The 15273-nt window shown below is 36.4% G+C and overlaps 2 protein-coding genes across 2 annotated transcripts in view; one reads left to right on the plus strand and one right to left on the minus strand.

Moving 5' to 3' along the window:
- LOC107710984 (tripartite motif-containing protein 44-like) overlaps window positions 1-3137 on the minus strand; it is a 9891-nt gene extending 6754 nt beyond the window's left edge. Inside the window, exon 1 of the mRNA XM_016515887.1 lies at window positions 3096-3137. The gene's annotated coding sequence lies outside the window, so the exon portion shown is untranslated. The remainder of the gene's footprint in view (window positions 1-3095) is intronic.
- Window positions 3138-12192: 9055 nt separating this feature from the next.
- The window catches only part of LOC107710985 (ethanolamine kinase 1-like), a 53122-nt gene continuing 50041 nt past the window's right edge, over window positions 12193-15273 (plus strand). The window contains exon 1 of the mRNA XM_016515888.1: window positions 12193-12456. Coding sequence (XP_016371374.1) covers window positions 12310-12456 — 147 coding nt within the window. The 5' untranslated portion in view covers window positions 12193-12309. The remainder of the gene's footprint in view (window positions 12457-15273) is intronic.

The following is a 15273-nucleotide window of genomic DNA, read 5'->3' on the forward strand; positions in this document are numbered from 1 at the left end:
AGCTCTGAGGGACATGGAATACTTTAACCTGCAGTTACAAATGCATAAATAATGTTTTGATATTTTAAACATGAAATGTTGAATACTGATATTTGAAATTATTAAAAAAATTAAAAGATACTATACATGTAAAATTAAAACCGCCAGTAGGTGGCAGCAAGTCACTGTTAAGTGAGTCATTGTGATTGAACCGAATCATTTAAACGGTTGATTCAGTCAGGAACGAAACACCGTCATGTTGCTCAGAGACGCGAAACAGTGCTGTGGCTATTTGGAATGTTTTCTGTTTTTGCAAAAACAGCCAATATGGTGTCTAAAAAAACAAAAGTCTCTTGATATTAACTTATTTTTTTATTGAACTGTTGTATAAAATCAATATCGCATTTGTAACCATGCTAAATTTTGAAGAAAAAACGGCACTCGTGTGATATTGATTAACTATATGAATTGATATAAATATATACATTTTCTGCAGAGCCGATCCTCCCTAAACGCAAAATACGCAAGCTGCGTAGGGCTGCGTTTCGTTTTTGAATTTGACCAGCGGTCATGAAAACATGAATGATCATTTCTTTTAATGCAGTGCGCTGTAGGGATGTAACGGTATAAAAATTTCTTACCACGGTTATAGTGACCAAAATAATCACGGTTATCAGTATTATCACGGTATTGTTAAAATGTGCTGGAGATGTTCAAAAAGTACTGACACATAAATCATTTCACCAAGTTTTACACTTCAAATCAACAAACAACAAATAAAATGAGGTTTTGTTTGCATGTTCAAAAAGTACTGACACACAAATCATTTCACCAAGTTTTACACTTCAAATCAACAAACAACAAATAAAATGAGGTTTTGTTTGCATAACTAAAACAATAACATTACCAATGATGACCGGATTTTAAATGACAACATGACTGACAACAGTTTCTTTCAGTTTCGTTTGCCGTTTGATGTTTCTCACATGCAACAGAAATGCAGCGCTTATGAGTTAAACAATGCGGTGGTCGCGCCAGTGCAACCGCACACAAAATTTAGTCGCACCGGCAGAAAAAATGATCACAGAATGCGCCCATTTGGTCGCTCACTGGAGCCCTGTGCAGTACAGTAGTTATTTATCCTCAGTTGTTCAAATTGCGGTAATCGAATACGGTTATAGTGATAATTAAAATATGAAACGGTAATACTAACCGTGGGGTATTTTATCACGATTTATCGTCAAACCGGTAATCGCTACATCCCTAGCGCGCTGTCGCCCTTTCTATGTAAAAAGCAGTCAAATCATGTAATGTGAATGTCGTACAGTCTTGCTCGAGGCTAAAAAAACGAGTTGAAAGCGTACCGAGCCGTGGAAGAGACACTGTTTCTCAAGCGCTTTCCGCAAGCACGATTCGAGACGGAGTGAAACACGGACAAATGCGTTTCATTCATTTGTTCATAACCACTCATACCCCACAGCTGACTTTTACCCGCATTTGGCGGGTGTTAATTTCAAACCCTACACACACACACACACACATATATATATATATTTTACATTTACATTTAGTCATTTAGCAGATGCTTTTATCCAAAGCGACTTACAAATGAGGACAATGGAAGCAATCAAAATCAACAAAAGAGCAATGATACACAAGTGCTATAACAAGTCTCAGTTAGCTTAATGCAGTACATGTAGCAAGGTTTTTTTTTTTTTTAAATCATAATAAATAAAAAGAAAACAGATAGAATAGAAAAAGAATAGAGCAAGCTATACTTCAACATTCAGATTTTTTTATTACTGTTTTTAATAAAGTACATTTGAAGAATGAAAAGTTGGACACCTTTTTTTTCTTGAGGAGTAGGTGGAATTTTCACATTAATTAACTTTTATCCATGCCACAAATAAATTGTCATGTGCACAAGGTGCCAGGGTTAATAGGCAAAGGTAATAAACGTAGGATCAACCCCTGAGGTGAATGTTTAGATCTGTTTGGTTGGATCTGTTTGGATTTGTCAAATCGAAACTATCTCTGTAACTCGTGAGAGTTACTCTTCTTCAGACAGACTTAAGAAAAAAAAAAAACCTACCATGATGCATTTTAGTCATGTAGCTTACATTAATATTTTAAAAGCTAGATTTTTTTAAAGACTAAGGCTGATGATACACAGGGCAACTTTTTGAGCAATTTTGCCAGGCAACTTTTTTTAGAGCAGTGCTGCTTGGGCACTTTCACAGAATGGGTAACAAATGTCTATCCGGATAGTTTATATCGGCCGTGGGCCCTGTGTCTCACCTGGCTGGCCGTTGACGGCAACACTGCTCAAAAAGTTGCCCTGTGTATCATCAGCCTATTACTTAATTACTACTTTTATTAACCAAGGAAGCATTAAATTGATCAAAAGTGACAGCAAAGACATTTATAATTTCATAAAAGTTTTCCATTTCCAATAAACACTGTTCTTTTGAACTTTCTTTTCATCAAACAATCCTACAAAAAATGTATCGCCGTTTCCACACAAACTATTAAGCAGCAAAACTGTTTTCAACATTGGTAAGAAATGTTTCTTAAGCACTAGGCTAATTCAGCATATCAAAATGTTTTCTGAAGAATCATGTGACACTGCAGAACAAACAAAACAGAACAGTAGCGTACGTTACACTATTAAGACTGCTAAAACCTATCTACTAGCTACTAGCTAATACTAGCTTTACAACTTGTGTGATCTGAACCATTTAACAACAACCTTTTAGTTCACTAGCACAGATACTTAACGTACACAAAAGATTCCTCCTCTTAAAGTTTAGCTTCAACTGTTTTCCTCTCCACCTCGCAGTATGAGAAATAAAGCTAATGTCGCACACACAAAACATTTGCTTTCTCCATTTATGTCTGTCTCTCTCCTCAGTCTTACCTTTCTTTGAAGTGGATCGTTTGCTTTGTCTCTTTGTGAGCACGTATGGGCAGATTGTTATTGCTTTTCGCACCGATTTCTCTCTTTCCTTTGTTTATTTTAATCCTTTCTGATTACCCTGTTGTCACAGGGCTGTAATACAAAACATGATAATAGAAGACTTCTGCTGTTTCGCAGTAATCTGGACACTCTCACTCACAGCGGCTTGCACTTCCGTGTTTTGCTTCGAGGGTTATTTCACTACTTCCTGTTCCTCCAACACAAACTGAATGACAGCAGACGAAGAACAGGTTCCGCAAGAAGGGCAAAAAGCATGGAAGGATATTTAGATACCTACATTTTTAGTTAGTTGATTTTTGATGGTTTTAAAATCTCTCTCTCTCTCTTAACGTGTGAAGTCAGTGTAAAGCAATATTTATGACACTACATAAAAATGTATTAACCACCCAGGCAAATTTGAATGAAAAAAAAATCTGCCAAGTAAATTACATAAATTACCAAAATCTTGAAAAAATAAGCAATAATAATCTGCTCTCAAATGTTGGGGGCGTGTCCGCTGTCGGCGCTGAAACCACGCCCACTCGCGGGAAAGCTGCCACCTCTCTCAACCGTCAACTAGTGATGGGAAGTTCGGATCATTTTACCGACTCGGACCTTTGAGTCGCGGTCAGCAAAATGAACGAATCATAACAGCAGGCCTAATAATGTTATAATGTACCAACATTATGAACACTATAGGATATTTTAGTTCCCCTCACTTTACAACAAATCCTTTAAATGTAACCGTATCAGAACAGAATAAGAATTTTAAAATATATCATTCTAATGGATAAATATAATTGCAGTATATAATAATAATGTATATGCTTAGCAATAAACATGCCAAAATAAATGTATTTATAAAAAAACGTAAGGTAAAGTTGGGCTTACCTCTCTCCGCAAAGTGCAACGTGTTAGCAGTTTGAAAATGCAAGAATAATAGCAAAGTTAATAAGAATTCTTTCTAAATGCAGCACACATCTGAAGTGGCATTTAGATGCATTTACTCGCTGTTTAATGCAGGACATGAATGCATTTAACCTGCAGTTACAAGTGTATTAATACTGTTTTGATATATTAAACACAAAACGTTGAATACTGATATTTGAAATTATTTTTTTTAAATGAAAAGAGTTCTTAATATTAAATTCTTGTTTATTGACCTGCTGTATAAAATCAATATCACATTTGTAATCATACTGCTTTTTGGTGGAAAAAACGTCAATCTTCGCGTGATACTGATTAACTATTTGATATGATATAAATATACATTTCTACCCCCATGTCTTGAATTTTGTGATCATTCTAAATGCATTTTAATAAACTGAATCATGCAGTGAAAGAACGCGGACTGGTCTAACCTCAGGGATTAACGTTCCGTGCCTACGACGGATTTCCGTCAGTTCATAAAGACAGTCACTTGCTTCATTCCTGAATGATTCAGCCGTTCGAACGAATCAATTGAATGAATGATTCAGTCATAAAATCAGTGACTTGCTGCCACCTGCTGGCGGATTTAGTTTAATTTTTAGCGTAAAATTTCAGTTATTTAAATCATATTTCTGTATTCAAAATTGTATATTTAAAACATTAATCTCCACATGAATTTAATTGCACTCATGCCACCTCTGAGCCTCATTAAACGTCTGAAAATGTACCTACAAGCCACTTTTGTGTTCTTCTGTATAAAAAATGCATGTTTATAATCTTTTTAAAATTTCAATTCAAAACAATATGTAGAATAAGACAAATAAATAAGTTACCAATCATATAAAATGGTATGATTGGACGGAAATCCGTCGTAGCGACGGAACTTTAATCCCTGTAACCTACTAGACTTCCTATTGCCTTAGCTAAACTTGAGCTAACTTACATGGTAGCTCTCATGAGTCATGGATGTTAGCAAGAAAAATTAACTATTTTGACTTTTTGGATAATTAGCTGTAAATTCGAGGCACAGGCAGCTTAGTCTTTCGTTTATCACCACTCACCTCCACACCAAGACAAACACAGTGGAAAGGGAGTGCCTGTCTGTGACTGTGATGTGCCGATCAATGTGTGCTACACTGCTGTGCTGCGGAGACGCGGAGCATTTCTCAACATTTCCTAACCCCACCTGATATTTAGATTTTTTATTTGTTTGACAGGGAAAGTTGTGCACAAACAGAAACACACACACGCATGTATATTCATTAATTAAAAAATAAAAAATAAAAACACTCCCCAGAAAAAAGGGCACTTTCTCTCGAGGAAGAAAAAGGGCAGGTGCTCGAGCCCCCTTTGATGTCTATGTGTGCACATGTCTGACTTATAGCACTGAATAAGAAATTATATTGTATAAAATAAATGTACAAATAAACTGAATAGTCTTCACTGTCTAAATTCAGTATACATTCATTCTTATTTATTTTACAAAAGGGATTCGGTCAAGGACAGTGAGTGATTTTCTTTCTAATGTTTGATTAACATTATTGACATAAATTTTAACAGCAGCTAAATTAGGCTGCTTTAGAGGAATAGCTCACCCAAGGTCTAATGTTGTTCTAAACCTGCATGAGTTTCCTTCTGCTGTTGAATGTAAAAGTATATATTTGGAACAATACTGGTAATCAGACAGTTGCTGGGCCCCCATGACTTCCATAGTATGAAAAACAAAATATTTGAGACAGAAAATTAGCATTAGCATAGTATCATCAGCGTATTGAAATATGTTATTCTCTCCTCCCTCTATGCCTATCCCTTTTATTCTCCCCTCCTGTTTTAAAGTTAATCCCAGTGGTTCTGCAACTAAAGCATATAAAAGTGCAGACAACGGTCAACCCTGTCTAATTGATCTCGTTAATTTAAAACACTCTGCTAAAAACCCATTACATTTTACTCTCGTTAAAGCACCTTTATATAAAATCTTAACCCATATAATAAAATTCCCTCCAAAACCAAAACTCTTTAGAACCCCGAATAAAAAATCATGCTCTACCCTGTCAAAAGCCTTCTCAAAGTCCAAACTGATTATAAAACCATCTTTCTTCTTTTCAGTAATATATCGTATCGTATCTTTTATGCTCATTGTTGTATCCGCAATGTCTCTTCCTTTAATACTGTATGCTTGGTTTGTTTCGATTATACTGGGCATCACTTCTTTTAATCTGTTAGCTAAAACTTTTGATAAAATCTTCAGATAGGTGTTAAGCATTGTTATAGGCCTATAATTATTTAACTCCACTTTGTCTCCTTTCCTCTTATATATCAGCTTCATTAATCCCATTCCCATCCTTTGGTTCATCTCACCTTTCCTAAAAATCTCATCAAATACTTCTTTTAAGATACTGGTTAAAAAATCTTTAAAAACAATGTAAAACTCACGACCGAACCCATCAATCCCCAGACTTTTTCTTTTGTTTAATCCACTTATTGCTCTTTTTATTTCTTCTTCTCTTACTTCATCATCACACCCTTTTTTATCCACTTCTCCTACTCTTGCTTTTATTTGCTTCAGTAATTCCACTTTTTCTCCTTCTTTTACCCCCTCTGTACAGAATAAGTCCTCATAGTATGATTTTATTTCTTTCAAACCTCCAAAGCCAAAACTCTTTAGAACCCCAAATAAAAAATCATGCTCTACCCTGTCAAAAGCCTTCTCAAAGTCCAAACTGATTATAAAACCATCTTTCTTCTTTTCAGTAATATTTCTTATCATATCTTTTATGCTCATTGTTGTATCCGCATTGTCTCTTCCTTTAAAGGTCACATATTTTACACCTTTCTGGAGTTTTATGTTAGGTTTTGATGGCCTTAAGAATATATATTTGCGGTATAAGTACTAAAAACCATCTCAATATATTTTTACAGCTCCTCTCTCAGGAGCTCTGCTGAGAACAGGTCGAATTAATAAGACATTGTAGTGGAGAAAAGTAAAATACCTAATCATAAAATAAACAAAAAGTATACATAAATACAAAATACATTGTACATCAAAAAGAAGAAACAAAGGATTTAACGATATCAAAAGCAGCACTCCAGGTCTTCAAAGTTTTAGTCTTTGCTCCATGAATGCGAGCTGTTGATAGTTCCAAGGAAATAATGTCCAGCAAAGATAAGCCCCATACACACCTGCTCATCTTATGTAGAGGAATCCAGCGACTGACTAACATTTTCTTTGCCGCAGTGAGAGCAACTAAAAGTAAAATAATTTTTTTGCGAAGACAATGTAAATTCAGAAAAGTTATTTAAGAAGAACAGTTCTGGAGTCAACACCATATCCTTATCTAACAGGAATGATATGTCATGAGCAAGCTGAGACCAGAAAGGAAAAAGTGCAGAGCATTCCCCCAAAAAATTTAAATATGTACCCAGTGCCCTCTGCGGACATAAATTACAATTTGGGGAAGGTGACAGATGCACATAGAAGCGTTTTAAAGGGGACAGATAGAGTCTATGCAATAGTTTCCAATGGATCATCTGATGGTTTCGGTTTTTTGAGGATGATGTAATTGTCTCCCAGATTTGGTCAGAAAATAAAGTTTGTATGTCACCACTGATATCCTTAGACCAGATAGTTGCTAGGGATAGTGGTTTGTATGAATTTTTTAGGAGAAAAGAGTAAATAACTGAAGCAGAAACAACAGAATTATCAGTGGGAAGAATTACTTTTTGCAAGGGATGTACAGGCAATTGTGCATCCCAGGGAACTCCATATGCGCGAAGCGCTGACCTAATGCGAAGATACATGAAGAAGGAAGATCCTGGTAAATTAAAAAGAGCCTTAATATCTTGAAATGATCTCAGGCCTTTGTCATTGTAGATGTCACCAAAGGAATCTACTTTACATTTAACCCATTATAGATAGTGAAAAGGGTTCTTTCCTGATAAAAAATTATTATTGTGAAACAGAGGTGAATGACATCAAATTTGTCACTATCTTTCTGGTCAACGTTCTCCGAGTAGAAATAAAATGTGTTATGATAGGGCCAAAACGAAGTTTACATTGTCTAAGTGAGACACCAGCAAAAACCAAATGCTTTATATTGTGAGGAGAAACAAGAGATTCTTCAATAGCCCACCATGAGGTTGACACATTTGGTTTAAACCAGGTTGACAGTGCACGAAGAGTAAAGGAGTCAGCCTATAACTTAAAATTTGGAAAGGACCAGCCCCCATCTGTTCTGCTGCGCTGTAAAGTAGATAACCTAATTCGGGGACGTTTACCATTCCAAATATAATGAGAAATTACTGAATCTAGTTTTTTCCAATAGCCAGCAGGTGGGGGTAAAGGAAGAGGAATCATAGAGGAATAGAAATTAACGCGGGGAAGGATGTTCATTTTAACAACAGATATTCTTGCATGAAAAGAAGTAGGAAGATGTGTCCAATTTGCAAGATCTGAGGTGACTCTGGCCAAGTTGTTATTTAATTTTTTTTAAACAATATCCTGCAGGGACAAATAAACATCTACACCTAAGTATTTGAAGGAATGCACCACCGGAATAAAACCATAAAACGTCACAGACCCAACACAAAAATTGAGAGGGAGCAGATATGACTTTGTCCAATTAATTTTATACCCAGATAGGTTACTGAAGTGATTGAATAAATTTAAAACATGGGGGACTGATTGAACTGGATTGTCTAAAAAAAGCAATATGTCATCTGCAGATAAAGATATGTGGTGTGAGGTGTTCCTAATCGATATAGGAAGTACAAGTTCTGACTGACGTACAGCTTGAGCAAGAGGTTCTAAAGATAAAGCAAATAGTAAAGGTGGAAGAGGACAACCCTGAATGGGTGCCTCTTCCGATTGGAAAAGATTGTGAACATATCTGGCCCAGTAAGAATGGTAGCTGAGGGATTAGCATACAAGGTTTTAATCATATTTATAAAGTTAGAGCTAAAACCTAGGTGATTGAGCACTGCCCACAAATAGTTCCACTCCAAATGGTCGAATGCTTTCATTGCATCTAAAGAGAGTATTGCAGAGGGAGAAATCAACTGTTCTGATGAGAAAATTATATGAAGTAGTCTTCACAGATTATCTGAGGCAGAGCGAGATTTGATAAACTCTGTTTGATCATGATGAACCAATTTGGTCATAAGGCCTTCTAGATGGCAGACTAACACTTTTTCATAAATGTTAACATCTGTACCAATTAGAGAGAGTGGGCGGTAACTAGAACATAATGTAGGGTCTTTATCTTTTTTTAATAGAAGAGATATAATGGCCATGTTCATATTTTGTGGAAAAGATCCTTGATCAATTGAATATTGCATCATATCTAGCATAAGTGGACCCAAATTGGACCAGAAGGTCAAATAAAACTCAACTGGTATGCCATCTAGGCCTGCGGATTTCCCCTTGTTCATATCTTTGACTGATGATTCTAATTCGATAAGTGATATAGGTCTAGATAAGAACTCAGAGTCTGATTCTGACAGATGTGGAAGATTAAGAGTAGATAAAAAAGAAGTATAGGAGGTGGGTTCGCATTTAGAGTTGGAGCTGTATAGTTCACAGTAGAAGGAACGAAAAGAGTCGTTTATACTCTTCTGGTCAGTCAGAACATCACCGGTTTGAGATTTGACTGCTGTAATATTAGCAAATTTTTCGCTATTACGTAGTCTTAAAGCCAATAAATGGCTAGGTCTGCTACCTTGAAAATAATAGTTTTGTCTGGATCTTTTAATAAGAAATTCGGCTCTGTATCTATATAATAAATTAAGTTCTTTCCTAACAGTTTCAATTTTAACTGTCGTACTATTAGAAAAAGAGTGTTGGTTTGCCTGTTCTAGTGATAGAAGTTTGAATTCCAGGTCAGAGATTTTCTTACGGTGAATTTTCTGGCGAAAAGAAGCATATGAAATCGAAAAATTCCTTATAAAGCCCTTTGTCGCCTCCCACAGTATGCGTGGGTCATCTACCGAGCCTTTATTGATGTCAATAAATTCACATAATTCAGTTCTGAATTGATCACAAAAACACTAATCTTTCAATAAATTAGTATTAAAATGCCATCTGGGGGCTCGCGGAGGTCGCTGGGTAATTGAAAGCCTAAAAAAATTGGTACTATGGTCAGAAAGAAATAGGGGAGGAATGTCAACTTCAAGTATCATTGAGGTCAAGGAAGAGGAAGCAAAAATGTAGTCAATCCGTGAATATGATTTGTGTCTAGCTGAGAAAAATGTATATGATTTTTGGGAAGGGTTAAATAACTGGCATGCATCTACTAATGAAAAAGAGACTATGCACTGTTTGAGTTGCTCAGTAGAAACATTCTGGGAATAAGAAAAATTGTCACCAGACCTATCAAGGTCATGGGACATTACAGCGTTCATATCTGCTCCTATTACTATATCAAAGTCCGTTAGATCAGTAAGATAGGTAGATAATTCAGAGAAAAAAGTTGGATATGGACTACATGGTGCGTAAACTGAGAGAAAGGCTATATTAAAATGTTTCTTTCCAACTAACTTAATATTGCTACTATATTGTTTCGCTGCTTTCATTGACACACAAGACGCCGTACGCACGCGCACACACACACGCATACACACACACACACATCACTTGCAGAGACACACAGATCGGAGATTGTGCTCACACACGGAAATATTCACGAGCATGGACACTTGTTGTCAAAGGTGCCGTGCAAGTTTTATTAATATAGCTTCAATACTGAATCGCAATATTTCTCAGCAACTAGGGGGTAAATTTGATGTTTTGAAGTAACGAAATTCACAGCTTCACTGTTTGGAGAATGAGACGCACAGACGCTATTCACACACACAACTTTCATCCCTCTCTCTCTCTCGATAATTAATTCAAATCAATGCTATAATTCATGCATTCAAAGGTGATCTTACTTCATCTCTGTGTCTGATTTGAAGCTAGCAGAATGCTAGATCTCCGCTTCGGGTGGTTCTTTGCTTCCGTCATGCAATAAATAATTTAATGCACAGTTAGCCATAGAGTACATAAAAGACAACACAATTATTTTGTATCAAGAGCAAACAGTTGGCATATTTATTTACAAATTTATTTATTTTTGAAAAATGTAACAAGAGATTGAAATGTCTGAAATGACATTGATTAATAATAATAATAATAAACTGCTTAGTTCAACTTCAAGCATGCTGTTATGTTGGTCTATACAAAGCAGACCGGGATTGCTTTTCACAAATCACAAGGAAACCGAACCACAAACGGCCCCACAAACGAATCGGACTCAGACCACCTCTGGAGGTGGTTCTGTTTATGGTACGGTTCACTTTTAGGTCCTTTTAGGGGGGTATGAGATCACTTGATTATTCACATATACGACCTGAACCACTCTGAGAGCATTAATTTGGAGGGCTCAAACAAACTAGGTGTGAAAACACCCTTAGAAGCTTGAGTAGCCAAGCATATAACAAGCACTTAGACGATTTAATATACCATTTAATATGAGATATAACTGTGAACACCTGTGTGGAAAAAATGTCCCAAACACAAATTTGTTGACTGAGCAGGTAGGCATGCATCTTAGACCTTTCCTTAAATGCTGTAGCAAATCGACCTCATATAATAGTGGCATGCAGTGTTTTTCTAAATTGAGGAGGCAAAATCCTTCGTGTTTTTTTTTTTTTAGATTTTGGCTATATTTTATTTGTGATGATCAGCAGTTATTTTTAATAGTCAACTTATTTTGGGTTATCAGTCATCAAAGCTTGGTAAACACTGTATCATGACTGATTACATTTTTTAAAATGAAAATAAAAGATGCATAATTCATCACGGGAACAGACTAATAGACAATTATAGTGTGAAGGGGCATTGCTGCCTCTCACGTGACTTTTCTCTGTTCATTCTCAATAACCTCCAACCAAACCCACAGCTCGCTTTATATAGGTTCAAGTAAAACTTTAAATAGTTGGGTCCTGTGCACAATGTATAACAAGCCCTGCATTGGGAAAAAAAAGATTTTTACACAACTAAATTTGTAATGTTTAATTTTTTCATTATTAATTATTTTACCACCCAATGCCCCTATAGATAGATAGATAGATGCACATTATTTGATTACAGTATGCTTACTTAAATCAAACATTAAGGCTTTTCTCTTTAGATTTGCGTCTTCATTTGAAACTAGGGTTAATATGTAAACTCTTCACTAACTAACCAATGAAGATGCCCAAAAGAACGTTGAACTTTGATAAACCCTGAGATTTGCTGAGTCACTGAATACATAGAGTGGTCCTGCAAGCCTGGACCAAGAGTCCACCTGACACTGTTACGATAGACAGCTGAGATCAGATAATTACGCTGACAAGCCCTAAAACAAAGCTTCCTTATCTGTCATTTAACTTATTTGAATTATCTGAGCTGTGAATTTAATAAAAAAAAAATGGAAATGAAAAGGTATCCAAATGATGGGTGTTGCGAGAGGTTACATTTAGATGTCTGTGTAGATGAGCGCACCCCTCGGCATGGGATATTAGAGCTTCTTAAGAAACTGAGGCCAGAGTGGAAATCAGAAGATATTCAGATCAAGGCAAGTTCATCATTAAACTTAAATACATTTTATGTTTTAAAAATAATTTAAAACATGATTTTAAAATACTTTGTTTTGTGTTTTATGTATGAGACCCAAATTGACTGAAATACAATGTGTTTTAATTTTTTATTTATTTAAAAAAAAAAATTTGTACCTCTTAATTTATTTTCAATTATTTCTGTTGAAGAGGAAAATAAAAGATAGCCTGCTGACTCTGGAGGACAGAATAATTCGTTTACATTCATACAATGACGCTTTTATCCAAACTGACTTGACTTGACATTGCATTCAAGGTATACATACATGTATGATCAGTTTATACATTCCCTGGGAATCATGGTGTTGCTACTGTCATGTTCCATTTGATCTACAGAAATTGAATTAGTTGAAATTGAATTAGTTTGTCACTGTTGTGTTTTATAAAGCGCTACGTAACATTTATATGAATGGCTATAATAAGCCTCAAAAACATTCTTTGTAAAGTTAGCAGGAAGCTCTTTTGCAGGTCTTTATTTTCATGTGCACAGAGAAACGAGTTCATTGCGAAATGTAAATAATAAACGTACAGAGTAATTCTTGCATTCTTGCAAAAGTTAAAATATAGCCATGCATTCCGGTTACAGGGTCCAAACAGATCACAGTCCAAAATGACAACTGTTTTTTTACTGGTAAATAAGTGCATTCTCCTACGGCAATTAAGACATTTTAGTGGTTGGAACTAAACATATGGGAACTAGAAAATAAATAAATAAAGGTACAAATATAACATTACCTTGCATAGGAAATGAAAGTCAATCAGAGCAGCTGACAAAATGTGTGTGAATAAGGGATAGAATTGTTTTAAATAAATGGAAAGTGTAATTACGTCTTCCCCAGTCCTAATAGAACAGTTATACCAGGGCTGTCCAAACTCGGTCCTGGAGGGCCGGTGTCCTGCAGAGTTTAGCTCCAACTTGCCTCAACACACCTGACTGGAATACTGTCATGAGTTCGGTTCATGGACTTCCATTCACTCACTACCAGAGGTCAGCCATCTCCACTATGACTCTTTTCATGAGCCGCTACATCTCTCCCCGGACTGCATTTCCCAGAACCCATTGTACTACATTGATTATGAACTCACCTGCAGCCAATCACACACACACACACACACACACAAACACACTATATAAATCAGTCTCAAACCACCATTCAGGGCCGAGTCTTGTTTTGCTTTTATCGCTGTTTTGCATTAGCAACATTACGGAGCCAGTTCCCTGCCCTAGTTTCTAGTTCCAATTTCTAGTCTAGTCACGTCTTGCTTTTGCCTGATTATCTGTTTCCTGATCACCTGCCGTTGTCGTTTGCTCCTTGTTGCTCCTGGATTATGTTTGCCGTCGTTTGACCCACGCCTGTCTCTGGATTACTCTTTCGTCTTGCCTGTGCTATACCTGTTGTTGCTGTTGACCCTTGCCTGTTTTGACCACGTCTTTTAATAAAAGCTTTGCAGATGGATTCGCTCACCTCTCGTCTCAATCGTTCCGTTACATATACAAGAAATAAAATAATTTTAACAGATTTACTTGACTGAACCCCTAGCTGTCACACACACAGCACAATATATAAAACTTTGGTAACACTTTATATTAGTTTCATTTGTTAACATTAACTAACAATATTAGTTATCATGAACAATATTTATATAGCATTTATTAATCTTAGTTAATATTGTTCAAAACTTACTAATACGTTATTAAAATTTAAAGTTGTATCTGATCTGTTAACATTAGTTAATGAACTGTGAATTAACATGAAGCAAGGTCACATAAACAAACACACAAATGAGCAGAGCAGTTCATAATTGATAAACATCCTCATAGTTCGCTCTTACCGTGGAACAGACAGCCTCAAAAGATTCCCCAGTTCATTCGGTAACAGATTAATCATTCTTACTGCGGAACAGTCTCAAATGACGTGACGTGACGTGACATGTGGCCAAGTACGGTGACCCATACTCGGAATTAGTGCTCTGCATTTATCCCATCCAAAGTGCACACACACACCATGAACACACGCAGTGGGCAGCCATTTTTTGCTGCGGCACCCGGGGAGCAGTTGGGGGTTCGGTGCCTCTACAATCCCTGCCGGCACGAGACTCGAACCCACAACCTTTGGATTACAAGTCAGACTCTCTAACCATTAGGCTATATATATATATTGTTGGGTTCGAGTCCACCTAAGTCGAGTCCAAGTCAAGTCAGAGTCTTTAACCAATCGAGTCGAAGACAAGTCCGAGTCCAAAATGGGCCGAGTCGGACTCAAGTCTGAGTCCCAAACAGCCGAGTCATTGTTGAGTTTCTTAACATTGTTTTATCCTTTACAACTACTTGTACTTGTACGGACTTGTAACCCACAACCTTTGGGTTACAAGTCCGACTCTCTAACCATTAGGCTATATATATATATATTGTTGGGTTCGAGTCCACCTAAGTCGAGTCCAAGTCGAGTCCGAGTCTTTAACCAATCGAGTCGAAGACAAGTCCGAGTCCAAAATGGGCCGAGTCGGACTCAAGTCCGAGTCCCAAACAGCCGAGTCATTGTTGAGTTTCTTAACATTGTTTTATCCTTTACATAAACCTAGTCTGTACAATGGCACTGTGTATAAAAGCCCTACATATACTTTCCATAAATCACAGCCAACTCACACCTGTTTTATTTTTGAATGCATTTATAGTTACATTAATTACATTATGTAAGGAGTAACTGATGAAGGGATGTTGAATTATTAGAAAATAATGCACACCCAAGGTGATTTTGGACCCATAAAAACTATTG

This window comes from Sinocyclocheilus rhinocerous, unplaced genomic scaffold, assembly GCF_001515625.1.
Source record: "Sinocyclocheilus rhinocerous isolate Xijiao unplaced genomic scaffold, SAMN03320098_v1.1 scaffold2041, whole genome shotgun sequence".
Lineage (NCBI taxonomy): Eukaryota > Metazoa > Chordata > Actinopteri > Cypriniformes > Cyprinidae > Sinocyclocheilus > Sinocyclocheilus rhinocerous.